We start from the raw sequence: 27,993 nt of genomic DNA, 5'->3' as shown, positions 1-27,993 counted from the left end.
TCACCTGCCGCCCCCATTGCGCAGCCACCCCATTCTTTCTGCTCGTCTATGCACACGTCCACCTACGCACCAAGATCCCCCCCAACCCTGACAACAGCATCCCAAACCCTCCCCGGCAATTTAAACCGTATCAAACCCGCGAAAACCATCACATCCCTCGCAACCTGCACACACCTCACGATCGCCTCCCGCGAATTCCCCAACTCATAGTCCGCCTGCCTCAACCGATCCACGTTGTTCGAACACGCGACTACAGTCCACAACATCGCGTGCCCGACCGTGCGTGCCACGACGGCGGGGAGGTCGTGGAACGCGTTCGCTGACGAGCGGATCGCGGGGAGAGAACCGCTGGTGGTGGTCGGGAGCAGGCGGGACGTGGTGATGAGGTCGATGGTGGCGCTCCAGTCGCGGCTTTCAAGGGCGGAGCGCGCGGAGGCGAGGTGTAGGAGGAGCGTGGTGGAGTCCGAGGTGGATTCGCGGATGCGGGTGTAGTATGTTGGGCTGGACTGGTAGAGTTTTAGTAAGCCGTCGGCGAGGTCGATGGGGTCGTCGACGGCGGTGAGGGAGAGGCTGGATTGCGGGTCGGAGGTGGTTTGGGGTTGGTTGGGGTCTTGGGATTCGTTGCGGGGCTTGAGGGGGTCGAGGCGGGCGGGCTGTTCGCCGAGTTCGGTGGTGAGGGCGCGGGAGACGGCTTCGTTGACGACTTGGAGCACTTTGTCGTAGTCTTCGGCGAGGTGGAAGAGGAGGGCTGCGTCGGTCACGCGGCTGTGCTCGTCGGCGGTACGGGCGGCGACCATGGTGATGTTCTTGAGGAACTCGCGCTCGTTGTCCAGGCCGATGAGTTTCAGTCGCTGCTCTACGGCGCCCTTGATGCGTTGGCCGTCGGCGCGCATGTCGCCTAGAAGCTGCGCGAATTCTCGCGTTTCCAGTACGACTTCGTTGAGCGCCTGGTAGCAGAGCTCGCGCTGTTTCTTCCCAAGGTCGCCGGTCATGTCACCATTCAAGCAGATCAGCGTGAGGTAGTCCACTGCAGCCGTGGCATCCGCAGTCCTGAAGTCGCGAGTGTAGAGCCCGATCATGCTTCCGAACGCAAGCTGAGCTTGTTGCCGGCTGGTATTAGACAGCAGGTCCTCGTTGTTGCTGACGTCGGCCACCCTCAGCAAACCGTAAAAGTCCAGCGCGATGGCGAAGTGCACTGCTGAAACATAGCCATGCGGGTACAGATCCGCGACTGCCTTCTCAAACATGCCCGCCAGGATCTGCATGAAGAAGAGCGTAGTCGGTGCATTCGCAACATCGCTGCCCGGACCAAAGTACCTCTCGCCAATCTCTTTGATTGATGTTCGTAGCTCCTCCAGACCAAACGCTTCGTGCGCGAACTCGTCCACTCGGCTATACTCCCGAGCAAGCGCAAATTGCAGCCAGATCCAGTCCATCATGTCACTGGTGATGCGATCAAGACTACGCTTCTGCAGCTCGCAACGTCCAAGCACCTTGCAGCATGCCATGCGGTATGGGTCGACTTCTTCTGGCGCCAGGCGAGTACGAGCAGAGTACTCATTGTTGATCGCCGTCTGCATATCCGGTGGAAGGCGATGTTCGTTGCTGGCGACGAAAGCACGAAGGTAGCGGACGAACGAGCGGTCGATCTGTCGGAAAGCTGCAGTGTTCTCGTCCAGGTAGTCCAGTGCTTCCTGATACAAACCAGAGCGCAGAAGGTAGAAGATGATGGGCCAGCAGTAGTCACCATTAAGCAACTGGAGCTTCTCAGGCTCTGGGCCTAATTCCTTCCTCGAAGCCCTCACGCGCACGTAGCCCTTGACCTTCGCAAGCGCCGTTGGTACGCCACCGATGTTGGCCTCCTTGGGACTCTTAGTCACGGTGGCTTCGAGCTGGGCGTAGAACAGGCCCTCCAGAAAGCTGCGCGATCCGTTGATGATGCGCTTTCGTATGCGAATTGCTGGCGCAGAGGCTGTATTCTCGTCGAGATAGGCTGTTGCGAACTGGCGCTCCTTGACCGCTGCTGGATCCGAGAGGTTCTCAACGGTTGGGTCCTCCCCGATCATCTTCATAAGCGCTTTATAGGCGTGGACCAGCATCGAGGTGTCGTCGTTGGACGGCTCAGCTTCAACCTCAGAAAACTTGTGCAGAATCGGGTATGCCTTTTGTTGCAGTCTTGCGACATTGAGCTCCTTCACCCGCTCAATGTACTTTTCCTGCTTCAAGCGCATTCCTCTGTCTTCCGGCGCAGGTCGGATGCCTTCCACGGGCATTTTGTCTGCCACATCGCCAAAAACACTCTTGCGCACGCCGTTCGGACCTGGCGTGCCAATGATCGACCTGGTCATGTTGACATCGAAAGCGCTGTTGGCCGTGGATGCACCGTATCGGCCCTGGAAGCGCGACGAACGGCCAAAGCTGGCGTTCGTGCTCGCCGTGGGGTCTGTTGGATCTTGCGGCTTCTTCAATCCGAAGTGCTCGTATATGCGCTGGCGATGCGCATCCCAATCCACTCCGTGCAGCTTGTCGTCAATCATCCGGTTGAAGTCGTCTTGCGCCTTCTGTACATGGCTGTCCACCATCTTCTGGAAGTCATTCTGGTACTGCTGCGCAAGCGTCTGCTTCACTCCAGTCGGGTCGGCTGCCGCAAGCTGGTTTGCTGCCGCCTGAGATGAGGTCGTGGTTGTAGCTAGATCATTGAGGTCGCGCAGGGCCTGTCCCGTGTTTACCCCTGATGCCGACAGGACATAGTGAGCCCTGGCATTCCCACTCCTCGCCAGGCCAGCTGACGGCCCTCCCTGCCCAAGGTTCCTCACTTTCCGCGATATGTCCTGCAGTCCCAGTTGAAGCTGTGGTAGATCGCCAAGCGCGCCTCCTCGTTCTTCCGTCTGCCTCTTCCTTCCTCGCTGTAGCAGAGCATCGAAGTACGCTGGCTGCGGTGCGGCGCCATTTGGGCCGACGTGTGTCGGTTGCTGGTTCTGTTGTGGGAGAAGCGTACCATTTCCGAAGACGCTGGCATTTGCTGGAGCTGAGGAGGCTGCTGGCGCGGCGGTGGTGGTGCCGCCGAAGAGGGAAGACATGGTGGTTGTGAGTGTGAAAGGTGAAAAGGAAGGAAGAGATTTACTGTACAAAAGATCCAACCTCACCGCATTGTCGCTGTGAGCTGTGTTGGTCCTCGAAAAGTCGACTTCACGCGAATCGCGTTTCGAGGTCTTGGCATTTCTGAGGTCGGCTCCAACGACTCTCTCTCTCTCTTCCTTCGCAGCACTTCACCTCTTCTTCACTACATGCATTGCATTGCGTTGCTGACCATCCTTTGCTTTGGCGGTGATGTCAGACTGGCTGATTGCAAGAACATATGATTTTGGCCTTTCTGTATGGATTACCTTCCCAATATGGACTCTTGAACGAGATGCATCCTCCAACATGAATCAGCACAACGACATGACGTGCTGTCTCCGAGAGAACCGAACGATGATACCTCTCCTCCACATGGCGACACGAGCAGACCCGCCTTGTGCCTCGTGCCTGGCAGATTTCGCTCTCGCACTGCACGCCGCTGCTCGACAAGGCAATGATGATCACTCCAACCCCGCGTGCCTCCCCCTCGCTCGTTACATCGTCGAGAGTCTTTCGTGGAGACGGCCGGGGTTCATTCAAAAGTACTTAAGCATCTTCGATTGATCAAGGTTTGCAATGTGTGAGCTTGTCCGTCTTTTGTTCCTCTTCAAGCAACCATGAGGCTCAGCAGTGTGAGACCGATTTTCCTTCTGTCGTCGTTGTTGCCGCTATGCGCTTCGCAGTTGAGTGAGTGCCCTGGGTATACGGCTTCAAACGTACAGCGTGGTGTAGGGAAGATTACCGCAGATCTCAATCTGGCTGGGGAGGCGTGCAATGTGTATGGCCATGACTTGCGAGATCTACGCCTGCTGGTTGAGTATCAGACGGGTACGTATTATTGTTGATGATCACCAGACAGAAAGATTGACGAGCAACAGCACAACGGCTACACGTAAAGATCTACGATGCGGCAGAACGAGTGTACCAAATACCTGAGGATGTGGTGCCACGGCCACCAAGTAATTTCGTCGACAGCGGTACCGACATGACCTTCAACATGACCGCAGATCCGTTCTCGTTCACGGTCACCCGTACATCGACTGGCGAGGTTCTGTTCGACACTTCCGGATCAGCGCTCATCTTCGAGTCGGAGTACCTTCGTCTACGCACCGGTCTACCGGAAGACCCCAATCTCTACGGCCTGGGTGAAAGCGCCGACAAATTCCGTCTCCCAACGAAAAACTACTCCCACACCCTCTGGAACGCGGGAGAGCCTTTCCTCCCCAAGTCAGAGAACTTGTATGGATCTCACAACGTCATCTACGACCACCGTGGCGCCAACGGCACATCTGCCACTTTTCTCATGAACAGCAATGGCGCCAAGGTCAATATCGTCAACGATCCTGAGATAGGACAGTACGTGGAGTACAATTCGCTCGGCGGCGTGCTCGACTTTTACTTCATGAACGGCGACACGCCAAAGGAAGCTACCACACAGTATGCAGAGCTGATCGGATATCCTGCCCTCATGCCGTGGTGGGGCTTTGGCTACCACCAGTGCCGCTACGGTATGGTGGATGTGTGGGAGGTCGCTGGGGTGGTTGCCAACTACAGCGCTGCTGATATTCCACTAGAAGTCATGTGGACAGATATCGACTACATGGACTACAGGCGTAGTCTGTCTCTGGACCCGCTTCGCTTCCCTCTCGACACGATGCAGCAGATGGTCGACACACTGCACGCTCGCCAACAGAAGTACATCATGATGGTGGATCCAGCAATGGCCAAGTACCCCTACGAACCTTTCCGACACGGCGAGAACCTTGATGCGTTCATGCAGACTGACAATGGCACCTATACCGGTGTTGTGTGGGCGGGCCCATCCGTCTTCCCGGACTGGTTTGCGCCCAATACTCAGCAATACTGGAACGAGGAGTTCAATCGCTTCTTCAATGCAGAATCTGGCGTCAACGTCGACGGCATCTGGATCGACATGAACGAGCCCAGTAATTTTTGTGATGAGACTTGCGTCCCCAACCCAGCACTCTTCTCGATCCACAACAACGACCCTCCTCGCCCGCCTCCCGCGCGGATGTACTCACCATACCCCATTCCAGGCTTCCCAGAAAACTTCCAGCCAGGCTGCGTCGCCTTCACCACTTTCAATGTCGAGGCCGACGTCAACTCCACGACCGACCAGTTTCTCCTCCTCGGCGACGCCTTCTCCATCGGCCAAGGCGAGCCCCACGATGCGCCGCAAATGTGGCCTTACGATACGGATCCGCCGAACTGGAATCTGACCGTGCAGTTGCCGCCAAACTCAATGATCAACTACCAATACGCTCTGTACCACTACGGCACCGATGGCTCCTACACCCTCGAGCACCAGAACCGCACCGTCAATACCGGTGGATGTAACACCATGTACGCCCCCTACGAAGTCCACGACACCATGTCCAGCTCGAACCGCTCCGTCAGCGCTCGTGCGATCAACATTCCTGCACATCACAGCAGCGAGTTGAACAAGCGACAGCAGAGCGAGTTAGGCCAGCCAGGCGCGATGATGGGACTGCCCGGCAGGGAGCTGTTGTACCCGGAGTATAATATTAGTAATTACTGGCCCTGGGGGAACTTGAGCGTGCAGACTGTGCCGACGGATATTGTGCATGCGAATGGTTTGGTGGAGTTTGATGTGCATAATCTTTACGGTGAGTCGTCGAACCTTACCTGACAGGGAGTTAGGGGCGGGTGATGCTGATTACGTGACAGGGACGATGATGTCGACGGCGACGCGGAATGCGTTGTTGGATCGGCAGCCGGGGAAGAGGCCGTTGATGTATGCTTGCTATCTCCTCACAAATGTGAGAGTATCAGCTGACAGGGGATATAGTATCACCCGCTCCACATTCGCTGGCGCAGGGAAACATGTTGGGTATGTTTTCTCCCCTCATCTCACTCTCTTCTAGTAACCCATCAAGTACGAAAGACTAACTTGAGACAGACACTGGTTCGGCGACAACATCAGCACATGGGACGACTACCGCACCTCGATCCGGCAGATGGTCGAGTTCGCCGCGCTCTTCCAGATGCCCATGGTCGGGTCAGACGTGTGCGGCTTCAATGGGAATACGACGGTGCATCTGTGTTCGCGGTGGGCTATGCTTGGTACGTTTATCCCCACCCCAACCTCACCTCTATCCCCAACAATGCAACGCTGACACTGATCGATTGGTGACAATGCAGGAGCCTTCAACCCCTTCTACCGCAACCACGACGTCCAAGGCGCTCTAGTCCAGGAATTCTACCGCTGGCCCCTCGTCGCCGCCGCCGCCCGCTCGGCCATCAACACCCGCTACCGCCTCCTCGACTACCTCTACACGGCCATGTACCGCCAGCACACCACCGGCACACCCACCTTAAACCCGTTGTTCTTCATCTACCCTGAAGATGCGAATACGTTCGATATCGGCACGCAGTTCTTCTATGGCGAGAGTATTCTCGTGTCTCCGGTGCTGGAGGAGAACGCGACGAGCGTGGAGGTGTACCTTCCCGATGACGTGTTTTACGATCTGCATACGCATGAGACGGTGCGCGGGCATGGGGAGATGGTTATGTTGAGCAATATTTCTTACACCGAGATACCTACGCATGTCCGCGGCGGGTCCATCGTACCTATGAGGATGAATAGCGCGAACACGACCGCGGAGCTGAGGAAGCAGAATTTCACTCTCCTCGTTGCGCCGGGGCTTGATGGCACGGCGGCGGGATCACTGTATGTGGATGATGGGGAGAGCTTGGAACAGGATGGGGTGTTGGATGTGCGGTTTGAGTATTCGAAGGATGGGGTGTTTAGCATGGGAGGGACGTTTGGGTATGAGACTGGGGTGTGGATTGAAACCGTTGTGTTGCTTGGAGGAGACGAAGAGGGTGTTGGTGAGAGGTATGGGGAAGCTTCTGCTGTTCATGGTGGTGTGGGAAGAGGAAATGGTAAGACGAGGGAGGTGCACGTGCCTTTGGATAAGGGGTTTAATATGCAGCTATCGTGATGAGCTAGCAGACAAATCACAGCTCGCATTTGCCCTCCCATCCACTACTCAACCCCACACACTTCCGCGCAGCAAAATCCCTCGCCTCCGCCACGGCAAAATCCCGCGCCGCACACGGCGTCGTCAAACTCCGCCTCTTCAACTTCCCAAAATCAATCCCCAGCACCGTCTCCCTCCTCACCACCTCAGCCTCGCTAGCATCAGGCGTATTACTCGGCACCCCCGGAACAGCCGCAACGTCATCATCCAGCGCCAATTTCTCAATCATCTCACCCGCTACCTTCACCGGCAGTCTCCCACTGATGGAAGCGTGTCTCCTCGCTAGTGAGGGGCTGGAGGCCTCGGACCTGGATGTCCGTCGATGAGTGCTTAGCTGATGCAGCGTATGCGCGTGCATGGTCTTGGCGTAGCAGGGCAATGTCCCGGCGTTGGGCGCGGAGAGCTGGGCGGCGATGTGGGCGTGCATGAGGCGGGCGTAGGAGGTGCTGCGGTTCAGAAAGTCGGGGCTCGAAGACTCGATGCTCTCTGATGGGGTGGGTTGCCCCGCGATTGTCTGAGAAGTGTCGTGGGAGTGGGTGGAGGCGCGGGAAAGACGTCGCTGCTCCTGCATCTCCTCGTGTGTGCTGGCGCGGGAGGTGGGAGGGGTGCGGCGTTTGTTCGCTTCGGCGCCGATGAGGAGGGAGATGGAGTCGGTGGGGCGTCAAGCCTGGTCAACGACGACATGGTCAGTAAGCTCCAATACTCTGGGCTTTTTTGATGTGGATGCACGCACATGTGAAAGGCAAGGAAATGGTGGCGGCGCATAAGCGGTAGAAGATTCTTTCGCGCTCAAGCTGGAAGCCCGGCGCGGTCATTGATCGTCTCGTCTGCACAAGATCTTGACGATATGCCGTCTCGCGGCCCGAAGGACTGGGCATCGGGAGGATGTCATGGACGCCATTGGCGATGGGAGGCGCTTTGTTTGAGGGTAGAAGTGTCGTACAGCGCGTCATCCCGGGTGGGTGGATGTGGCTGCATGCGGCAGGACAAAGCCATTCTTCGGGCACATGCCAGCCGGGTGGCTAGCCACATTCCAGAGGTTCGGTTGCGATGGCTGGTGGTTCTGCCACGCTGTGCCATTGTTTCCGCATCCGTCCTTCGTATGTCGGATCTAGCGTGAGGCCCTTGTTGCTGGCTCGTTATGGGTGACGTGCCAGTGTTGTGGTAGATTTGCTCCTAACTCGGAACTTTCAAACTCGGCCAGAAGTGAGGAATGAACGGAAGCGACCATAAGTGAAGCTGTGAAAAAGCCTGAGACCTACCTTGAGGTCGCAAAGACCGTCTCCTCCGTCACATCCAGACACTTCTACCCTTGACATAAACACAATCCATCACCCTCGAGCATCCACTTACCAGCATCCCCTACAACAGAGAGAATGCCGTCCCTCCTCAAGCCCACGATAGCCCTCGTGGCCGTAGCAATGACCGTAGTGCCAGGCATGAAGACCATCGCGAAAGCACAAGACCTCAAAGGCCTCCCATCATGCGCCTCGCCCGCCCTCTTCTCCGCCATCGAAGCATCAGGGTGCGGCTTCTCGGAAATCAAATGCATCTGCTCACACAAGGACACCATCTTCCCTGCTGTCGCCTCCGCGATCAAGGACGCTTGCGATCCTGCTGATGAAGCTGCGATACAAGCGCTGGCGTCGACGTACTGCGGTACCACTTCCATCGCCACATCGGCGGCCCCCACAGCGACGCTGAAGCCCACTGCGACGAGTGAGAGTGGGAGTGCTACGGCTGTGTCTGCCATCACGACGTCGATGGTCGCCGGATCGCCGCTGACGACTGATACTTCGACCACGAGCTCGACCACGTATCATAAGACCATGACGTACAGCACCACGTCCACGACGATGCCGACGGAGACTGGCGGGGCTGCGGAGGTTGGTATGAGCGCGGGTGCGCTGGCGGTGGTCCTTGCTGGCCTGAGCTGGGCCTTCGCGGAGTTGTAAGGGGTGTTGGCATAGCATAGAGTGTTTAATGCATAATGAAACTTCTTTCTGAGATCAAGGGAAGTGTCTTTCTAAGAGTGTGAGAGTAGGGAATGTGATGTGCCATGGCCTTGGCTGATGAAAGTACTTCGACCAGTCGATATGGAGGAGATGCCACTCGACACACATCTGCTACCTACTTGTGGAATCGCATCTTCAAGCTGAAATGGGATCAATGATCACAGTCATGAAGGAATAGAAGAAGTGCATTTAAAGTCCGCAAAGTTGACCCGACGGGCGCGGAAGCAAGTTCGCGCCGCAAAGGCCGGCGAAAGCGAGACGCGCTCATAGACAGACCTCACCTCAGCTCATACGCCCGTACAAGTACCTCTCCTCTTCGTCAAGCTATATCTTCCTCACCCCAGTCGTTCGTTGCTTGCCATGAGCTTGTGCGCTTCTTCGTTGATCAAAGTCTACTCACGAACAATCAGAAGCCGGTACATACAGCACCAACGATTGCTCAGACGACTACACACAACATCCCGTCTGACGTCCAGCATGACCAGCACCGTCCTGAACGCCGTCGTCTCCGATCCCACAAGCGTCTCCAAAACCCCCTCCGAAGCCAAAGACAAGCGGCATCATCGGCAAAATGGAAAAGGTTTCATGAACCCATGGCCCTCGTGGGCAGAGCAGTCTGCTCCACAGATCGTGAGCAAGATCATATGGATGCGGTTGACAGGGAAATGGAAGGACCCTAGTGTCGAGCCGCCGACTGTGCCAGTACATAAGCCCAAGTTCCTGCCTACACGAGCGACCGAGAAGCTACGGGCGACATGGCTGGGTCATGCATGCTATCTGGTCGAGTTCCCTGGCGGTCTACGAGTCCTTTTCGACCCCGTCTTCACCCACCGCTGCAGTCCCTTCAGCTTCCTCGGCCCTGCAAGATTCACGGAAATGCCTTGCCAGATCGACGATATACCCATGGTCGATGCCGTAGTCATCTCCCACTCCCACTACGACCACCTCTCCCACCCAACAATCGTCAAACTGAAGCAGAAGTTCCCCAACGTGCACTTCTTCGTCCCGCTCGGCAACAAAGTCTGGTTCGACAAACTCAACATCTCCAACTGCACGGAAATGGACTGGTGGGACGAAAAGACCATCTCCCTCTCCTCCAAAGGCGTCCCCAAAACCGCCGACGCCCCCTCGACACCAGACGGCGACATCACAGCAACCATCGGCTGCCTCCCCTGCCAACACACCAGCGGCCGTACACCATTCGATCGCTCACGCACCCTCTGGGCTAGCTGGTCCGTCTCGAGTGGTGGCAAGAAACTCTGGTTCGGCGGCGATACAGGCTACCGCACCGTCCCTGAACTTCCTCCCTCCGAATTCGACTACGGCGAGAAATACTCCAACCTCCCGCACTGCCCCTCCTTCGCAGATATAGGCGAGCTACGCGGCCCCTTCGATCTGGGCTTAATCCCCATCGGCGCGTACGACCCGCGTTGGATCATGAGTCCTATGCATGCCAACCCGTACGACAGCGTGAACATCTTCAGCGATACGAAGTGCGAGCGTGCGTTGGGGATGCATTGGGGTACTTGGGTGCTGACGTCGGAGGAGGTGTTGGAGCCGCCGAGGGTGTTGAGGCAGGCGTTGAAGTGGAAGGGACTGCCGGAGGAGGGAGTGTTTGGGGTCGTGGATATTGGGGAGAGTAAGGAGTTCTGAGGCAGTAAAGTGTTTGTCGCGGTTCAGCGTGGCGTTGGTTGGCGCTCTTATTTGAGTATGTTGGGGTATATAGCTATTAAACAGCAAACTTCTTCTCTCAAATCACATTCCGGTCAAGGGCGCCTCTCGTACATGGGCATGTAGCAATCACGCTGCAAACATCTCAAGACATTTCATCTCCCAGCCAGCAACGCGAGCTTCTTTCCGAAAGGCGGCGTGACTTTGCCGGTCCTGAGAAAGTTCGCGTACGCCCGCATCTGATCAAGACGTTAGCTTCGCTCCGGTGAGTATAACGATGGCGCACACCATCTCGCCTGTCTTATCAGCCTTGCGATCCTTGGCACGAGCCTTCTGAACCTTGGTCGGACATTTGTTGTTGCCTCCTGGCTGCGGATACGGGAGGGGTAGCGGGCGATTGGCGCGCATATGGAGTTCGTTGGCGCGGGCGTGGCACTCAGACGTTGCGTGCGACTTGTTTTCGGGTTCTTGGATGTCAGTCTCATCAAGCAGAGTTGAACTCCGCCCGCTCACGCTTTTTGGCGTCGATGTCGGGGATGCGCTTGGGCGTTCCATAGTCTGGCGCTACGGCCTGCGTGTTGGGGTCGATCATGGTTATTTGGTCGGTGTATGGTTGAAAGGAAGCGGTATCTGGTTATCTCGAGGTGAGTCAGCCTATCAAGCTCAGCTACTGCACCCTTTCCTCTCTGCATGTTAGGGCCGTGACGTGCTGTGGTGACTGAAGCCAGTGAGGTACTCGTGCTCCATGAAGCCCACTGATGAGTGTGGAGGCATGAAGCTCTTGCTGCAGCGAACCAGATGACACTGAAGGATGAAGGGAAGGGCGATACATACGTCTGTGGTCGTGAGTGGGTAAGGAAGAGAGGAAAGATCAGAAAGGAAGACGAATATGGCTTGATTTCACTTCAGACTGCCCATAAGGGCTTAGGCCGAGCCAGGCCATGACGAAGGCGCGAGTGAGGTGAAGTCGTGAAAAGTCCCAAGTGGTCTCCGTTTCAAAGGTCGTTCCAAGTTCCATCGACCTAGTTCTTGGGGGTATGGGCCAGTTCAGCGCGCGGTATGGTGTAGCGCTTGCTTGATTGTAGCGGAAGTACATGTCGAGGTTGGAACTGCGTACCCTTCCCAGACCTCACCAGCGGCGATGCTTCGAGGCGAAACTTTGCAACTGGAACTTGCTATAGCCTTGATTGATTCCACAAGAGTAGCGATAGAGCGGCAGAAAAGTTAGTAAGCCTCTTGAAATCCGGTATAGAGATTGAGATGTCTCAGAGCGCCCCATACTCCATGTATTGTGGACGTGTCTCGAAGATTCATCTACCTCGAATGTCTCATGCCACCGCAAGGATATTACAGCTTCCTCACAAGCACAACAGGGCCTTGATAAGTCTTATGGCCATAGGCAAACCAATGCACCCCAGCGCACACCAGCACAGCAACAAAGATCACCGACGCCCAGTTGAATGTCCCGGTGGTGACGTCCTTGTACATCGGGAAGAAGCTGAAGATCTAGTCGATAATAGTCAGTATGGACGGCACAGTAGCCTTGAATGAACAGCAGAGGCTATTGCGACTCACAAAAGACCAAAGACACCACACAACAGCCACAGCATTGATCGGCAGTCCCCATTTACCCAAGCTGAAATGGCTCTTCGGGATCGTGGAGGGATGGTAGATCCTTCGCCAGAGTATTGAGCCGATGGAGAACATGTAGCATTGGAGGAGCGCGACCGTCATGAGAGAGGTGATGGCGTAGAAGGCGGTGGGAGAGCCGATGTAGATGAGGCTGAGGATGAAGGAGAAGCCGCCGGTTACGTAGACTGCCCCGACGTCAGTGTGAGCTGTTTCAGTGAAGATAGAGGTATGAGACCCACCTGCGTTGATAGGGACACCGTATTTGGGGTGGACCTGTTGACAGCGTCAGGATAGGTTCTCTCCAGCAGTAAGAGCAATCAACATACTCGAGCGACCCAGTTCGGGCAGGGAGTTCCACCGTCACGAGCGAAGGCAAACAGGTCACGGCTGGTTGTATGTCAGTACCGATTGTTACCCATCGAAGATGGATGCAACACTCACCTCACAGCTGTCAGGTAGCACACATTTGCGAACAAAACCAAAGCGACGATCATCGTCAACTCAACAGTGACCCATTTAATGGACATGCTCTGCTTCATTATGTAGATCACCGGGTACAGGGATGGATCGGCGAGGGCTGCATTGACGTTGGGCATGGCGAAGCAGATCACGAGCCAGCCTGGAGTATAGGAGCAGATATCAGTAAGGGCCTTGAACAGCGAAGCTTCTCGAGTCGAGTGACCGTACACGTGAGAGTAATGACCATGTTCACACCGTATACGCTGATCATGGATTTGGGAACAGTGCGACCTGCACTCTTCACTTCTTCGGAGATATGGGCCTTGCAGACAATATTAGCGTCTCCCACGTGACGGCGTTCTATGTACTTACTGCCTGTATACGACGTCAGCCAGCAGATCCCTTGAATCGAGCGGGTACCAGATACGTACCGAGTCAGTTCCACACATCATGTATATCGCCGAAAGCTGGCCAGCAAGGACAGCTACACCAGTATTCGGCCAGCCTCCAGTGTTGTCGAACTCGGTGAACACTTCCGCCGCACTCGCTTTCGGGGCGTTGACCAAGATAGGGACAATGACGCAGAGAAAGGCGAGGATATGCAGTACGAAGAACAGTGTCTGGACCCGAGGAATGTAGCGTGATAGGAGGATATTGCCGGCGACCTGTGGAAAGAAGAGGCGGTCAATTGATGAGTATATCAAGCTAGTTTTTGGGAACAGGAATTCTTCTCCAAAACTAAACTGCACTCACCGTGAAGACGATGTTAGTCATAACCAGCAGACTTCCATGCCAGGCTGGGAACATGTAGTTCGGGTTGTTCTCGAGGATGATTCTGTCGTGACAGGATGACGTTTCAGCAAAGCCTTAATACCGTCCATTCCTTCGCTCATTATACTCACACCTGGATCAAGGTCCCCGTGAGGAAGACACCGACAGCGTTTCCAGCCTGCCAAGCCATCGTAGAGATCCATCCCGTGATATAGCTGAGTGGCTTCTGCCACTTCGGATGAGCCAGCTCCGAGACCCAGTGGTACTGGCCTCCTCTGAACACATCATCAGTCAGACAACAATGCTTCAGACACAGCGAACTACTCACGCTGTAGGCGCGATCGAGGCCATCTCGGCCATGCTCAAGACTACTGGGACGAAGCCAACGGCATGCACGACGGTAGACCAGAACAAACCGGCTCGCCCACCGTCTACCAGTCCTTGGCTGACGCTGAAGATGCCGAACTCCCAGACGCAGGTTGCCATGGCGTTGAAAGAGAACGTAGCCATGGGCTTGAAGTGCCGGACGAAGGCCTGCTGCTTGCCCATGCGATTCATCTAGGAGTACAAGATCAGCAGTGCGGTATGGTACATCAGACACCTCGCGTACCTGATACCGGTCGCTCGCCGTCGACAGAGTAGGGTCGAATGGCTCATCGTTATCGAGAGCAGTGCCATCGTCTTGCTCCTCTTCTCGTCGCAGCTCTCCGATTGAGATTTGTGGTAGTTTCCGTTCTGCCATCTCGAAGTCGTTTTTGGACTGGGGAACGACTGATGTCGTGAAGCTGGACGAGCTCGCTGCCATCGTGTGGTGCACAACCTCCCTCAATGCAGCTGAGCTGGAGAGTAGTAAAGGTCAGGAATACCGAGAGAGCAGCAATCGAACGTTCGCAGGCAGGCGATGGTCAGAAGAAAACGCCGGGATCTCGAACCAACCCAACAGCACTTCAGATAAGGCCTGCATGCTACCAAGAGCTGCGGAATAATAACGCGCCCAGATGAAGCTTGCACAATCAGAGACGAGGTCGTGCAGCGTTGCGAGGTGGCGTATGCGCACCCTAGTACTCGCAGCTCCGAAGACGCATACGCGAGTGCTGCTGTGCTCCGGTACCTAACCCTGCCCTTCGCCGCCATTGAGAATGTTGAATGCTCGCGGTGTGGTGCTTGTTGATTCGATCATGGCCTGGGAAGATAAAACGGTAGATGATTCTGCTGATGGTCGTGTCGTCCCTGGATCGCAATTACATGTTCAGATATGCCTCTTGCAGCGTCGATGTAGCGCCCCAGACAGGGCGTACACGACAAAATGCACAAAACGCCCTAGAAGCCTTAATCTTGAGAATCGGTCAGTTCGATACGTATTTGATGAACGAACACCATCAGTCACTCATGAAGCTGGCCCCAAAGTGGTCGTGGACGACAAGGTGTTTCTGCTCATGCCGAGGCGTGAACAATGCTCTCGAGTAGAAACACCAATGGTCTAGACCGCTTGTTCAACTACATTCTCTTTGAAAGCACCCATACCTCCTATTATCGATCAACTGATCTGAGTCATCCCATGGGGCTACATAATAATGTTTGGGGAGCCGGAGCAAATGGAGTCACCACACCAAAACCCCATCCTGGTCCATCTCCGATGAGAACTTCTGCGCCTGGTAGACGAGTGCAGCTCGTTTGAGGACCTTCCGACCCATGACAACGTATGAATACCGATACGCAGCCCCAGGCCACGTAGTCAATCGAGGCTGCCTGTCAGTTGCATCATCAGACGAGACGCAATCCATGATCATCTGCTCGAAAACGGCCTCGCAGAAGAACCAGCAATGGTGGCGGCTCAGGTTGTATTTCGGCCAGCGTCTTGTCACATGCCCCATGATGCTCGCAAAATTACCTGCAGTCGGACGACTTGCTGCTGGCAGATGGCACCACGATAGTGACAGCAGGGGGAGCGGTAGGTCATGCTGCTCGTCAGTTTCAACACCTCTGCTGCGTGCCCCCGAGATCCGCCTCCCAGCTGAGTCTAATATCGAACTGGACCGGATGGAGACCCAATCGCCGTAGGTGTCTCGCTCCGCGATGAGCCGGATGGCGTGCCCAGCATCCGCGTCTTCCAGCACGAATTGCAAAAACTCGTGAGACAATGGCGCCGAGAGAGACTTGGTCCAGGTCAGCGATCGCAGCCTGTATTCTGACCCAATCGGATAGAGACCGCACAGCAGACATGTTGCCCATGATTGCGTGGAAACTCTCAAACCGCCGTTGGCCGTCTCAGGAACTCCCCCATTGGTCTTAGACGCTTCCTCCAGAGAGATCTTGACCCTGGCGAGGCTGCTCTGGGAGATGTCCCTCGGTCGATTGGCCTGGTGAGTGTGCCATACATCAATGTATCGGAAGGGAGCTGCATCGTAGAACAAGCGTAGTAGCAGAAGCACTGGCGTGCTGAAGATGCTGCTGCCGAAGCGTTCTCTGGGAATGATTCTATCGATGATCCGGGCTTTGTCTTCCAGTCGTACAATGGGGGACGATGTAGTTGTACCAGCAGTATGGCCATAGTGCTCGGATTTGATGTCCAGGGATGTTGTCTGCAACAGATATCTGGCTCTGGCCCGGGTTCTCCGGCAGCCAATTGGGAAGAATCTCCAAACATGTCGCCATTGGCCTTGATCAGCCTCATAGGTGTGTCCGACAGTATGGATTGAGCGCAATGGTGGCATGTGCTCTTTCGCGTCTGTAGATCAATAGCTCCTGTCAGGTTTCAATACAGAGGTCGTGGTAGTCATTGTCTGAGGTCACCAATGCGTCTCTTTGGTAGGCTACCTGCCATTCTTACGAAGGAAGGGTAGAAAAGGCGGCTGTAGGAGCATACGAATGGTACTAGAGACGTGATTCTGAAGGCTTTTGTAGTTCGAGAACAAGTCATCTCACGTTCACGTGGTTCGCCATGGGACTGGATTGGCTCTCGCCATCGGCGCTCCGTGGACTGACTTCCTGCATCGACTCGACCACTGACACCTACATCTATCAAGTGGTATCATCAGCATTTAGAAGCAAACGGAGAATTTCCAACGATCTGGATATAAGGACTCCCACGACTGTCGTTCAGCTCCATACGAAGGGTCTGCCTCGTGGTGTTTCGGGCAGCCGCCAGGGCATTCCGGACCGATGTTCCTCTGGCCATCAGCCATAGGTGTTGCTCCCATAGGGGCGTATCCCAAAATTGATGATATCCACGAGCAGCAAACAGTAAACTGCCTATCGCTGTCCCACATTAGGAAGGTCCCGACTGCCTGACGTTGGTGGCGCCAGTTCAATGCCAGCCCGAATACTAAAAAGTTGAGCCGCCATCCCCGTGCCGTTCGCTTCAACCCAGCAACGGTTCACGCATAGTGCATTCAATAGTCTAAGGTACGATGTAAGCGAAGCGGAACGAGTTCTTGATGACAAGGGCCTCGACCATGCTTTCATATATCCTTCGCTCTCGCAGTCCACAGTGACTGCCAGCTCTTCCCCCCTCGTTCGACAACCATTGTCTACTACCACCAAAATGAAGCTCACCGCAGCTCTCGTTGCCATACTCACCGGGACCGCCAATGGCTGTGGATTCCATCTGAACGCAAAACGAGCCAGCCCTAGCAACGGCGGCAACATACCTTACAGCATCGAAAGGTTGACGGACACTACCCACCTGGTCGTTCACAACGACGAATACATCGAATACCCGTTCATCTACGTCAAACGATACCCCAAAATCCCTCTGACGGTCGTCGTGGACACGGGCGTCGGTGGCGAGTACCATGCAAATGGCACTTCTTCCATTGAGCTGAAGGCCTTCATCGAGAAGGAGCTCGGCTTTACCGAAGCTGAGAAGAGCGAGTACATGGTGTTATCAAGCCACGTCCACTTCGACCACATCGGTGGCATGGAGCCATTCGCCCAGTCTGGCGCCGAAATCGTTTCTTCCAGCTACAACAAGTCCTTCGTGGCCCCCCAAAACCGCGCTGCGAACGCCTTGACCACGGCTTTCGGGGTCAAAACACCGCAATACACCATCTCTAAATACGCAGACCAGCACGAACGACTGAGTTATAAGGGTGTTGACCTCGGCCTCATCGCGCTGCACACTCCCGGCCACACTCCGGACTCCCAGGCATACTACGACGAGGGCGAACGGTGGATCTACACTGGTGACACACTGTACAAGCGCGTCGTAAAGCTACCATGGGACACGCAGGACGTACCAATCATTCTTCCCCTTCAAGGCAACTGGACGGAGTTCGTGGCCAGCATAGAAGAGCTTTACGCATTCGTGAAAGAGAAGGACCGAGGATTTTCTAAGGACAAGAGGGTCAAAATTGGCGCCGGCCACACCACTGCCGGCGTGGAAGCAGCCGACACGATCAAGAATGCGCTCAAGTTTATCCAAAACGTCGAGAAGGGCAAGGTTCCAGTGATCGCTAAGGTGCCTGGAGATGAGGTTGCACCTGGAGGGTGAGTAACCATTGGACACTACCATTCGTCAGATATTTGCTGATTCTTTTACCCTCAGAACACTTGGAGATGCAGAGTTTTGGTACTGGCAAGCCGACGGGAATCCAGAGTTCAGCCTATTGGCACCGGAGAGCTTCCGGAGCGAGTTCAATCACAAATAGAAGAAGCAGCCATAGAACGTCAAAAGAAGCGTCCAAACATCATTTCCACCGTCTACTCGTACAGTGTCGTCGACGGGCTTCGATTGTTCTCAATAGTGTGTACCCCTTTCAGGCAGGACCGTCCACTCCGTGGTCTTGTAAATGCGATCCCGTCCTGGCACTTCCGTTATCTCTTCCTTCTGGCTCAGCCCGTCAAACCCATTCGTGTTGTCAGAAGCAGACGACGCGCCAACAATGGCTGTCGACTCTCCATCGCCTGGTCTTAACTCACTACCGTCCCCGCTCTTCCATACCCAATTTGAGCCTTTGCGTACGTTTCGTGAATTCCGCTGCGGTTCGTTGTGCTCGCTTCTCTCGCTGCCGTGTCCCAGCCAGCCACTCCAGCCTGGCCCGCGCTCGTTGCTTCGTGCTGTGCCGGAGTGGGAATGCATGGTCGTCTGGAGACGGGTAGTGTCGTTGCGGAAGAGCATGGATTCGAAGCCTGTCGGGATCAAAGCATCAGTCGCGGCTCTATCAAAGCGAGGTTCGTGATGACTATCTAGCACTCAAGTGCCCCAGAGTCTCTGTTGGCAGGTACGAACCTTTCAGGAAAATCTTCAAACACGGAATGTTTGCTGCCACCACCCCCAGATGCATGCAAATCTGGGTCCATATTTGGGGCTCAGTAGCTGCCCATGTATGGTCGTCCGCCGTATAGCTGTGCCGGATGTAGATCAACCGGACGATCGCAAAGGCGCAGAGCGGTATCTCGAGCGCGAAGGGAAAGACGATCTGCGACTTCAGGCTGACTGACATCTGGAGAGGATAGACGATCGTGAGAGGCAGGACGAAGATGGTCAGACAGGCGACGATGTCGACAACTGCATGGACTGTCCAGAATGCATCCTGAGATGACAGTCAGCTGCACTGCTTCCGATATGGTGATAAAGTGCGGGTGCCGGGCTTACGAAGTTGATACACTGGCCGTTGAAGACGTCGTAAGTGTGCGGGAGGCTGCATGCGAAGCTGAGCGTGAACGTAGCTGCTACCTGATCGAGCTGTTAGCCGTCGCTGAGGTAGGGATAGGTGGAGCGTTCCCTACCAAATAGAGTCCCATGAGTATGGATGAGGCTTGTACGACACGACGAAGCATAGTCTGTGTAGACGCCAGCACATCGGAGACGAACAACAGAAGCGACAGCTTGTTGGCAGTGAGAGCCGCGACGTAGAGGACTGAGCTTGCAAGAAGCGCCTGATCTCATATCAGCGATCGAGGTGTACGACAGGCTGGAGGTTGATCGCAGTATACCTTCTGGTAGCTGGTAATGCCGGCCGCACTCAACGTCTTCTCGTGCTGGCCAAGACCATAGCTGACCATGAGCGATGTCGCGATAGTGTTGCCGATTGCCAGAGCATTTGCAGCGATGATGAGGAAGTCATGATGGCCTATGCGTCCTCGCAGTAAGATGTTGCTAACCAGGCGAAACAAAGTGAACAGGATGGCCGTGACCATCAAGATCCATGCCGCAATGTTGACAGCTGAGAATGAACATCACTTAGCATGTGACTGACGGACTCTATGCGCAACACAACCAACCTGGTCCATGGTCGTTCTCCGTGATCTCCGCAGTCCTGGGATAATCGGAGGCTGGCATCGCTGTAGTCGCACATAGAGGATCGGCACCCGGGAAATACGTCGATTAAGAGGTCATGGAGATCGTTCTCACGGCGCCGCCATGAGAGTCTGGCGAGATGGATAACATTGGAAATCCAGAAGTCCGACGAAGTCGATGACTATCCTGCTGTCGCCCATTGCCAACCGTCTCCTATCAGCCCACGACGCCCTGCTGCACGCCACCCATCCTTCGCAACGCGAACAGTCGAGCACTCAGCAGGGCTCGCCCGGACAGGTCTGCCGCACCTCGTGCATCTTGGCAAGGCAAGCGTGCTTCAACCCTGTGAGCCGACATTCAAGTAGCCATTAGGAGTTTGAATGCCGAGAGCCTTGTCTCCAAAGAGGTGCGGCACGAATACGTCCCGACACCATCGGGAAGTAACATGTTCCGGAGAGTCGGGTCAAGGCGCTAAGCAAGAGGACGGACCCTCGTAAGTTTGTCCTCGCTTGCAGCTCGTCTGCAATCTGGAAGTGCAAGATTTGCGAGCGTACCTGCATGATTGCGGCTCCCATAGCTGGGCATCTTGCTGGTGAACAAGCACAACACTGGACGTTCTGATGGCATTGTGGCATTGCGACGATGATGGACTCGTCCTCCTTCGACGCGACCGCTTTGAGCGAATGCCGAGGCCATACCAACCACGTCTACGGTCTGTGGAGGAGCAACAACGCGGGATGAGAAAGGCACAGCTGCGAGGTCCAGACGCCTCCTCGCTAAACAGACGTATCAGATCCCGCCCTGGCAGATAGGTAATAGAGCCGTATCCCCGTTCGACGACCTCCTGCGCATACTTCTTGCTAGGAGAACTCTGAATCCCGTCATTTGGTCTGCTTGCAGCTTGGTGAGGCGGTCGTCTCGATTCTGCTTCCTTCTCACGTGGGAATCCAGACGTCAAGATGAACAGCATGGAGCTGAAGAGCATGACCCAGGTGGAGGTATCGCAGGCTCGACGGACGGAGGACGACGATGCGCGGGAACTCGAACGGCTGGGCTATCGCCAGCAGCTTAACGTACGCATTGAGTTGAGAAAGCGTTGTGAATCGCGTTAATCCATTCAAAGCGAACCTTTGGTTTCATGTCATCACTGGGGCTGACAACGACGGTTATGGCTACGTGGGAGGCCTATACTGTGATCTTTACCATCGTAATGTCGAACGGTGGACCAGTAAGACTTTTGGCCATGTTTCCGTCGGCTGCGTCTTTACTGAGAACTTTGCCACAGGTCGCTCTCGTTTACGGGTTCTTCTTTTGCTTCTTAGGAACACTCTGTCCGTCAATTGAAAGATAAGAAGGTCTCCAGGCCACGTCCATTGTCCCGTACTAGGCGGTGCCCTGGGACCTCTCCATCTTCATCCCGATTTCAGAGGCACCTGCTGATCGTCAGCCAGGTACTTGTGCGAGTCTTGCAGAGTATGCATCAATGTCTCCAACGTCAGCTGCACAGTACAGATGGGCAGCTGAACTGGCTCCGAGGAAGCATTTCCGGATTATCTCATGGATATTTGGATGGATTACCTGCTGGGGTTGGCAACTGACCACGGCATCGCCAGCCTATCTGGGAGCAAGCATCATCCAAGCGATGATACTGCTTAACTACCCAACTTACGTGTGGCAGCAATGGCATGGAACGATGTTATACTGGGCGATCATTGCGCTCGGCGTGGTCGTCAATGTTGGGTTCGCGAGGTGGCTACCGAAGCTGGAAGGTTTCCTGTGCGTCTCAAGCGGAACTTTGCGAGAATGACATACGCTGATACTGCAGGCAGATTTATCTGGCACATCGTCGGTTTCTTCTGCGTCCTCATACCTCTGGTTTATCTTGGACCAAAGAACACGGCAGAGTTCGTATGGACATCCACCGCGGACGCCGACCTCTGGCCGAACTATGGCATTGCCTTCTGCATAGGAGTCACCGTCAACACCTTCCCCTTCGTTGGTGAGTTCTCTATGCAACATACCTGGAGACGACTGCTGATGAACATCTCTGTCAGGTTACGATGCTGCCGCTCACATGAGCGAGGAGGTGAAAGAGCCATCAATCGTCATCCCACGTGCAATGATCTGCACCATACTCGTCAACGGCCTTATGGGCTTCGGCATGATCTTGGCCCTGCTCTTCTGCATGGGAGACGTTAATGAGGTTCTGAATTCCACGGTATCCTTGACTTCCGGATATCCGTTCATACAGATCTATTACAACGCCACGCAATCGCTCGCCGGGACCAACGCCATGATCTGCGTCTCTCTCGTGATCGTCATCATGGCTCACTTCGGTCTCATGGCCGGCTGCTCAAGGACAGCCTGGGCCTTCGCTCGCGACGGTGGCTTGCCATTTTCGAACTTCTTCGACCATGTCGGCCACAAGAGTCAGGTGCCGTTCCGGGCCATCATGCTCTCGGTCACGATCCAGGTTCTGCTCGGACTGATCAACATTGGCTCCTATTATGCCTTCTCCGCGTTCGTCAACTCGGCCGCGGTCACCCTATACATCACATACGTGAGTCGATCTTGCTTGGAGCATTCGAGACATCCACTGACTGGTGACAGATCACACCGGTCATCTTAGGGATGATGAAACGGTGGCGCGGCGAACACATCCCCTACGGTCCCTTCCAGCTCGGCAAATGGCGAACCCCAATCAACGTCTTCGCTGTTGTCTACACGCTCTTCGTCTCGTTCTTCCTGCTCTGGCCGTCGCTCGAGCAGGTCAATGCTGAATACATGAATTGGAGCGTCCTGCTCGTGGGAGGAATAGTGGTCATCAGCATGGTGTGGTGGTTCGTGGAAGGACGGAAAAGCTTTGTCGGTCCGAATATCGATGCGACTCTTCATCGGAATACGGATTGATGAAGCTTAAGCAGTGAGGAAAGCGCTTGTATTAATACAAATTGACACGGGTCCCAGACACCATCACCTTCCATTGCCACCAGTCGTGGAAGCTTTTTCTAAAACTCTTCATCAAGCGAACGGGACGAGGTCTTCTCGGAAAACGAGCCAATGTGAAGTGCCTATCCGCCAGATGCGCTGGGATCAAGACCATATCGATATCAGGGACATCTGGTACCTTCAGAAGTGGTGAGATCTAGAAGAGATAAGGTCGTGATTCTGGTTGGTCTTGGCCTCTCACTTCAACTTGTGTCAAGCAGCTTTCTGTATGGCACCGTGGTATATTTGCGAGCAAGTCTTGCTGAAGATATGTCACAGACTGATTGCACGAACCAGAGAAATGAACCTGCGATCCACGGACCCAAGACACCAACACCGAATGAGGACTTCCATCGACAATCAGCACACTAACATCTGCGCCTCGAACGATCCTTTGCTCCTCAGGCTAGCGAAACACCAACAGAGCGATAGCGCACAGCCCAAATATCCCCATCAACCCTCCGTCCGACGAAAGCATGGCACTCCCCGATTCGCTCCCCGTTGCGTTTGTCGAGGCGTTCATCCCGACATAGTTCGTTGTCTCCGTGCACACGGTGTAAGGGATGTAAGTGATGGTAGTGTTCGACTTGTGGAAGGTCTGAGCGACACAGCCGTGGAATCCTTGGACGTCGGCAGGTTCACAGTACCGGAAGCAACCTTCCGAAGTCTTGATGCTATTGGTGCAGCAGTCTGAGCAGGGCCAGACGTCAGTCACACTCCCTCTGCATCGCTACTGGCACCGACGTACCTGAGAAATCCGGCAATGACTTTGTCAGCGGCCAGCTGAAGCCTGTGGTCAAAAGGGTCAGCAGAGATGGCAGACGTGGTAGTCCTCATAAGTCTCTTACCACAGACGCCCGGATCGGCATGGACGAGAACCTGAGACAGATTCTGTCCAGTGACGCGGTCGGGGCTGCACTGGTGCTCCTCTGTGTGGTCCGCCATATCTGTTTGCAGCCTCGTTGTTCTTGAATCAATTACAGCAATTTGGGGCGTGAGCAAGGTGTCCTTATATGGTCTATACTGAACGGCGACACGAGGCCCCTGACAACACAATCTCAACTCTGAGACGCTGCGCCTCGTTGTACGGTGGACCTACGAGACGCACAGCAAGATATCACACCGTATTCACCCCCGACCCCTGGATCAATGCCGCCAGGCCCGGGTCCAACGGCTTCGGGCTTCCTGCGCGAATAGGTTATGCTGAGGAACTGGCAAATCTGTCCCGGGCAGCTAATGGAGCCTGTCTCGACCACAGGCTGCAACGCAGCGATTTCTGGATTGGGAAAAATCTACGTTCGCTGTGACGCAAATCTCAGGATCTGGCGTGTGTCAGCATCGCTGGTCACAGTATAAATACATCACAAACAGATCATCGTCATGGAAAGCATTCGGGAGAGCGCCACCGCTCCGTCGTCAAGGCTGCCGGTCGTCGTGGCACAAGATCATGAAAGTCACAACACGAGCTGTGTCGGTTCAGTTCTGGGCTCCCAAAGTCTTCTTCATTTGGACGCAATATCAACAGGTATCTCACACACACATCTGCTCCATCTATGGGCGTCATCCAATGCCTCATCATAGCTGCCGTCGCTTCGTGGCAGTGGCCGAAGCCGGCTCCCTCAAAGCCCATCACGAGCTCCTGCTTGAACCATGCAGAGCACGCACGGCGAAGCAAGACCCGCGCGACCAGTCGATGGCTCCAAAGGTTGCAGAAGCATCTTCGTCTCGCGTCACCGTGGACCCTCTCTCGAAACCTTCAAATTGCCGATTCAATTATCGGAATATCGCCAGAGCCAGAACAACCAACCCTACCGCTCCCGCCAGCCCTCCATTCGGCGTCGTCAACGCACTACTGCCCTCCGTAGCCGTGGCGCTGCATCCAAAGATTGAAGGCGGCTTTCCCGTTGAGTTCGACTGGTCGAATACCCCAAGAGTGCACGTCGACCAGTTATCGGGATCAACTGCCTCGCAGTAGCGAAAACAGCCCGCCGACGTCTTGACTTCGGTCTTGCAGCAGGCTGGCCGAATGTCAGTCATTGATTCATTTATCTGGCTTTCGCGCACACCTACAAGAGAGATCTGGTAAAGGAGGTGAAGATTGCGGCCATGGAAACCCACACAGAGGCGGGTCGTGATCATCGAAATTCGGAGGCTCGATGCCTTCTTGGACCGCGTTTTTGCGACACTGATCTGAGATCTTGTCAGCTCGTCGACCGCGATATGTAAAGAGCTCTCGTACTGACCTGTGTCTTGTCGAATCTGTTTCGCCATGTCTGTCAATTACAAACTTGGAGAACCGAACCCGCCGTTTTGTGAAGATAATCGGCATGGGACTGGAGAGTCGGGCCTTATAAGGGCTATCTTTAAATGTTTCGAAGTTGTTGATCCTTCGGCGCCGTCCCCATCTGTGGTCACTGCGCCTTGCCCCCGCCACAAGCATCACCACGACTGGCCAGAGTCAGCTTTCCAGACAGGGAAATCTGTACGCTCGCCAAGACAGAATTATCGCGATCTACAGCTAGCCTTGCACGTTGTTGACATATCACGAGTACCACGCATGCCAAAGCCAATGTGTTGTATCACAACGTTACGTCGTGGAATCCTGCCGGACAGGTTGGACAACCATACGTTGTTGAACATCACCACAACACCTATCACCACTTCATCCATGGAACCGATAATTGGATCACATTAGCATATCTGTAAAGGATGAATTAAGACGTATAACTCCCTCGGCGCTGATCCCGCACTGGGCCTCGTGTCTTCGAGTGCTGTCCAGTCGCCCATTCCGACCATGACTCGCTCGACTTGTCGACAACCTGACAATGGCGCTCATCTCGAGAGGTTTCGTAATTGCTCTTCCCGACTACCGAAACATCATCAGAAGTACCGCAAGCAATCCAAACGTCCCCAGTACGTTCGGCATCACCATCCCAGCTGCATTATCAGGCGCACCCGTACCATCTCCTCCCTCAGACGTCGAGTTGGTGGACGTCGAATTGCTCGAGGTCAAGTTGTTTTGCTTCGTTGCGCAAATAGTACCGTCAGGGGCAGTCATCGAAACGTTCGACTGGCGTATTGTTCGATAAATGCAACTGTCCCAGGTATCCTCGACGAGTGGCGTGCAGTATTGGAAACATCCTCTCGATGTCTTCATCTCGTCAACGCAGCATGCTGAGAAGTCTGGTATCGGTCCGCTGCCTGAGAACGAGCTGAATCCGCAGTAGAACGGGCGGTGCTCGTCAAAGTCGGGTGGTAGGTCGCCGACGCTGAAGAGTGCAGAGCACGCTCCTGGATGCCTTGGTTAGAGAGGTCCGTGACGGTTGTTGGAGATGTGACAACTGACTGTTAAAATCTGTCTTGTTTGACATTGTGTTCTGTTCTTAGGATTCGGAATATGATGAGATTAATCGTGCACGACGGAACGCTTCTGCTAACTGGGAGGGCGTTCAGTTCTTGTATCGTCCTGGGAGAGTCCCAGGAGCAAAGCATTGTTTTGAATCGTTCAATACCACCTTTTTGACCGGAGGCTGCGCCTTGCACCTGAACGACGATCTGCAGCCTCCAAGTTGGACAGCGCGAATACGAGCGTTTCACAGCCAATGGACGTGCTAGGAAAGCGTTTCAAATACCAATGTCCTCCGACTGATAGACTGCGAGAACAACCAGAGGGCCAAACAGGGCAGCGATCGCGATGCAGGATGCTTATTAGTAACGGAGGCTAATAATGTGACTGCTTACCTTCGTACAAGTTGCTGAATCCGGTGTAGTTCTACAACAATGCACACTGTTAGTAGGCTCGCCAATCGGGCAGCTGAAAGAACACTCATGACGAGTAATCTTGTGATAGCAACAAATAGAAATTCACCTCCAAAAGTCTTCGGGACGCAGCCAACATCGTGGAAGCATTGCAAGCCACTGATGGCTAGATTGGAACTCATCTCACACCTCCACCTGATGATGGTTGGACGACGACTTGTTTGCATGAGTTGCAACATCCATCGTCGCGGAGAGCGATGCCATGTGATACCTGCATCAGCCCTCTCGACATTTCCTCACGAACTCAGTCAGCATCGCTCCGTCCGATCGAAGTCTTGACTCTGCCGCCGCCGCCATCTTGATGGCAAACGATTGAGCGCCGTCCGAATCGCGTGAGCCGATACTCATCGATCCACGGCGCTGCCACCCTCGTTTAATGGAAAACCCGGACACTGCAACAGCTGTCTCCGCCTTCAAATCACCCCATCAATCCTCCCTACGACCGGAACATCACCAGAACCAGAGCGAACAGCCCAACAACCCCCGCCAACCCTCCATTCGGCACCACCATCCCACTCCCCGAGCACTTCGACCCAAATCCCATGGTAGCATTCGTCCGAAAAGCCGCATCGGCAGCACATCTCTGGAAGGCATCAGCGTCGCCAGCGGGCTCGCAGTAGCGGAAGCAGTCGTCGTAGGTCGAGATCGGGGAGTTGCAGCATGCTGGTCTTTTGCGTCAGCGAGGTGTCAAAATGGATCATCCGCATCAATCGTGCATGGATGGCGAGTGCTAGTTACGCACATCGGGTATCCGGTAGAGGGATGTTGGACGGCCAGAGAAAACCGCACACGTTTGGGTACTCGTCGTAGTCTTCGGGCAGGAAGTTGGGGGAGATGCTGCGTCCAGGCTTGCAGTTGATCGCTAGAGCTACTCTTAGCATACTGTGCGACGTGTGAGCTGCTGTGCTGTCGCGACTTGCTTTGCTGGTCACCGTTGTCCGCCATCTCTCGTCAACTTAATGTCTGCGTTTGTCGTTGGCTTAATTCTCAGTTCACCACTCAAGAACTGTACTATTCACCAGCGGGTGCGACGAAGCAACCCTTTTGATTCCTCCTACTCCGCCATCCGCCACCCGCGGACTCCGTCTTTGGACACGTCGATCACCCCCATCATGTGTTACATCCCCCTGGGCAGTGCCCGGAATGCACGGCTCGAAGCCCAGCCATCCAACCGCCGAGACTGCATGTCTAGATCCAGGCTTCAGCAATCCTTCAGACGATTTTGTGCCGCCCATGCTAACAGTCAGGCTAG

General features: G+C 54.8%; 11 protein-coding genes across 11 annotated transcripts; 5 read left to right on the top strand and 6 right to left on the bottom strand.

Annotated features, from left to right (window-relative positions):
• Positions 1–62: 62 nt before the first annotated feature.
• NIC96 (nuclear pore complex subunit) lies at positions 63–3,080 on the bottom strand (the record flags this gene model as incomplete). The annotated part of the gene is made up of 1 exon (XM_064802601.1): positions 63–3,080. One exon carries the CDS (start codon positions 3,078–3,080, stop codon positions 63–65), a length of 3,018 nt encoding a protein of 1,005 aa, XP_064658726.1.
• A 657-nt stretch (positions 3,081–3,737) lies between these two features.
• On the top strand, positions 3,738–7,471 carry LTR77_005354 (uncharacterized protein; the record flags this gene model as incomplete). Its single annotated transcript, XM_064802600.1, has 7 exons — positions 3,738–3,948; positions 3,999–5,768; positions 5,830–5,896; positions 5,951–5,992; positions 6,062–6,225; positions 6,304–7,047; positions 7,179–7,471. The coding sequence occupies 7 exons, from the start codon at positions 3,738–3,740 to the stop codon at positions 7,469–7,471; spliced, it is 3,291 nt and encodes a 1,096-aa protein (XP_064658725.1).
• A 1,050-nt stretch (positions 7,472–8,521) lies between these two features.
• On the top strand, positions 8,522–9,100 carry LTR77_005353 (uncharacterized protein; the record flags this gene model as incomplete). Its single annotated transcript, XM_064802599.1, has 1 exon — positions 8,522–9,100. The coding sequence occupies one exon, from the start codon at positions 8,522–8,524 to the stop codon at positions 9,098–9,100; it is 579 nt and encodes a 192-aa protein (XP_064658724.1).
• A 537-nt stretch (positions 9,101–9,637) lies between these two features.
• LTR77_005352 (uncharacterized protein) lies at positions 9,638–10,813 on the top strand (the record flags this gene model as incomplete). Its single annotated transcript, XM_064802598.1, has 1 exon — positions 9,638–10,813. One exon carries the CDS (start codon positions 9,638–9,640, stop codon positions 10,811–10,813), a length of 1,176 nt encoding a protein of 391 aa, XP_064658723.1.
• Positions 10,814–10,986: 173 nt separating this feature from the next.
• On the bottom strand, positions 10,987–11,423 carry LTR77_005351 (uncharacterized protein; the record flags this gene model as incomplete). The annotated part of the gene is made up of 3 exons (XM_064802597.1): positions 10,987–11,070; positions 11,120–11,298; positions 11,345–11,423. The coding sequence occupies 3 exons, from the start codon at positions 11,421–11,423 to the stop codon at positions 10,987–10,989; spliced, it is 342 nt and encodes a 113-aa protein (XP_064658722.1).
• A 755-nt stretch (positions 11,424–12,178) lies between these two features.
• Positions 12,179–14,498, bottom strand: LTR77_005350 (uncharacterized protein; the record flags this gene model as incomplete). The annotated part of the gene is made up of 10 exons (XM_064802596.1): positions 12,179–12,337; positions 12,407–12,736; positions 12,790–12,850; positions 12,905–13,082; positions 13,151–13,244; positions 13,354–13,587; positions 13,676–13,757; positions 13,825–13,968; positions 14,022–14,251; positions 14,304–14,498. 10 exons carry the CDS (start codon positions 14,496–14,498, stop codon positions 12,179–12,181), a joined length of 1,707 nt encoding a protein of 568 aa, XP_064658721.1.
• Positions 14,499–15,294: 796 nt separating this feature from the next.
• On the bottom strand, positions 15,295–16,557 carry LTR77_005349 (uncharacterized protein; the record flags this gene model as incomplete). The annotated part of the gene is made up of 2 exons (XM_064802595.1): positions 15,295–16,421; positions 16,524–16,557. The coding sequence occupies 2 exons, from the start codon at positions 16,555–16,557 to the stop codon at positions 15,295–15,297; spliced, it is 1,161 nt and encodes a 386-aa protein (XP_064658720.1).
• Positions 16,558–17,237: 680 nt separating this feature from the next.
• LTR77_005348 (uncharacterized protein) lies at positions 17,238–18,342 on the top strand (the record flags this gene model as incomplete). The annotated part of the gene is made up of 2 exons (XM_064802594.1): positions 17,238–18,181; positions 18,240–18,342. 2 exons carry the CDS (start codon positions 17,238–17,240, stop codon positions 18,340–18,342), a joined length of 1,047 nt encoding a protein of 348 aa, XP_064658719.1.
• Positions 18,343–18,431: 89 nt separating this feature from the next.
• Positions 18,432–19,976, bottom strand: LTR77_005347 (uncharacterized protein; the record flags this gene model as incomplete). Its single annotated transcript, XM_064802593.1, has 6 exons — positions 18,432–18,823; positions 18,924–19,227; positions 19,290–19,370; positions 19,424–19,573; positions 19,631–19,860; positions 19,919–19,976. The coding sequence occupies 6 exons, from the start codon at positions 19,974–19,976 to the stop codon at positions 18,432–18,434; spliced, it is 1,215 nt and encodes a 404-aa protein (XP_064658718.1).
• A 1,600-nt stretch (positions 19,977–21,576) lies between these two features.
• LTR77_005346 (uncharacterized protein) lies at positions 21,577–22,844 on the top strand (the record flags this gene model as incomplete). Its single annotated transcript, XM_064802592.1, has 4 exons — positions 21,577–21,710; positions 21,764–21,933; positions 21,989–22,494; positions 22,545–22,844. The coding sequence occupies 4 exons, from the start codon at positions 21,577–21,579 to the stop codon at positions 22,842–22,844; spliced, it is 1,110 nt and encodes a 369-aa protein (XP_064658717.1).
• Positions 22,845–23,328: 484 nt separating this feature from the next.
• LTR77_005345 (uncharacterized protein) lies at positions 23,329–23,867 on the bottom strand (the record flags this gene model as incomplete). Its single annotated transcript, XM_064802591.1, has 3 exons — positions 23,329–23,612; positions 23,671–23,712; positions 23,771–23,867. 3 exons carry the CDS (start codon positions 23,865–23,867, stop codon positions 23,329–23,331), a joined length of 423 nt encoding a protein of 140 aa, XP_064658716.1.
• Between the last annotated feature and the right edge of the window lie 4,126 nt (positions 23,868–27,993).

The sequence above is a fragment of the Saxophila tyrrhenica genome, assembly GCF_035928015.1.
Source record: "Saxophila tyrrhenica strain CCFEE 5935 chromosome Unknown scaffold_8, whole genome shotgun sequence".
Classification (NCBI taxonomy): domain Eukaryota; kingdom Fungi; phylum Ascomycota; class Dothideomycetes; order Mycosphaerellales; family Extremaceae; genus Saxophila; species Saxophila tyrrhenica.
The sequence above is the reverse complement of the archived record's forward strand: the minus strand, read 5'-3'. Positions and strand labels throughout refer to the sequence as shown.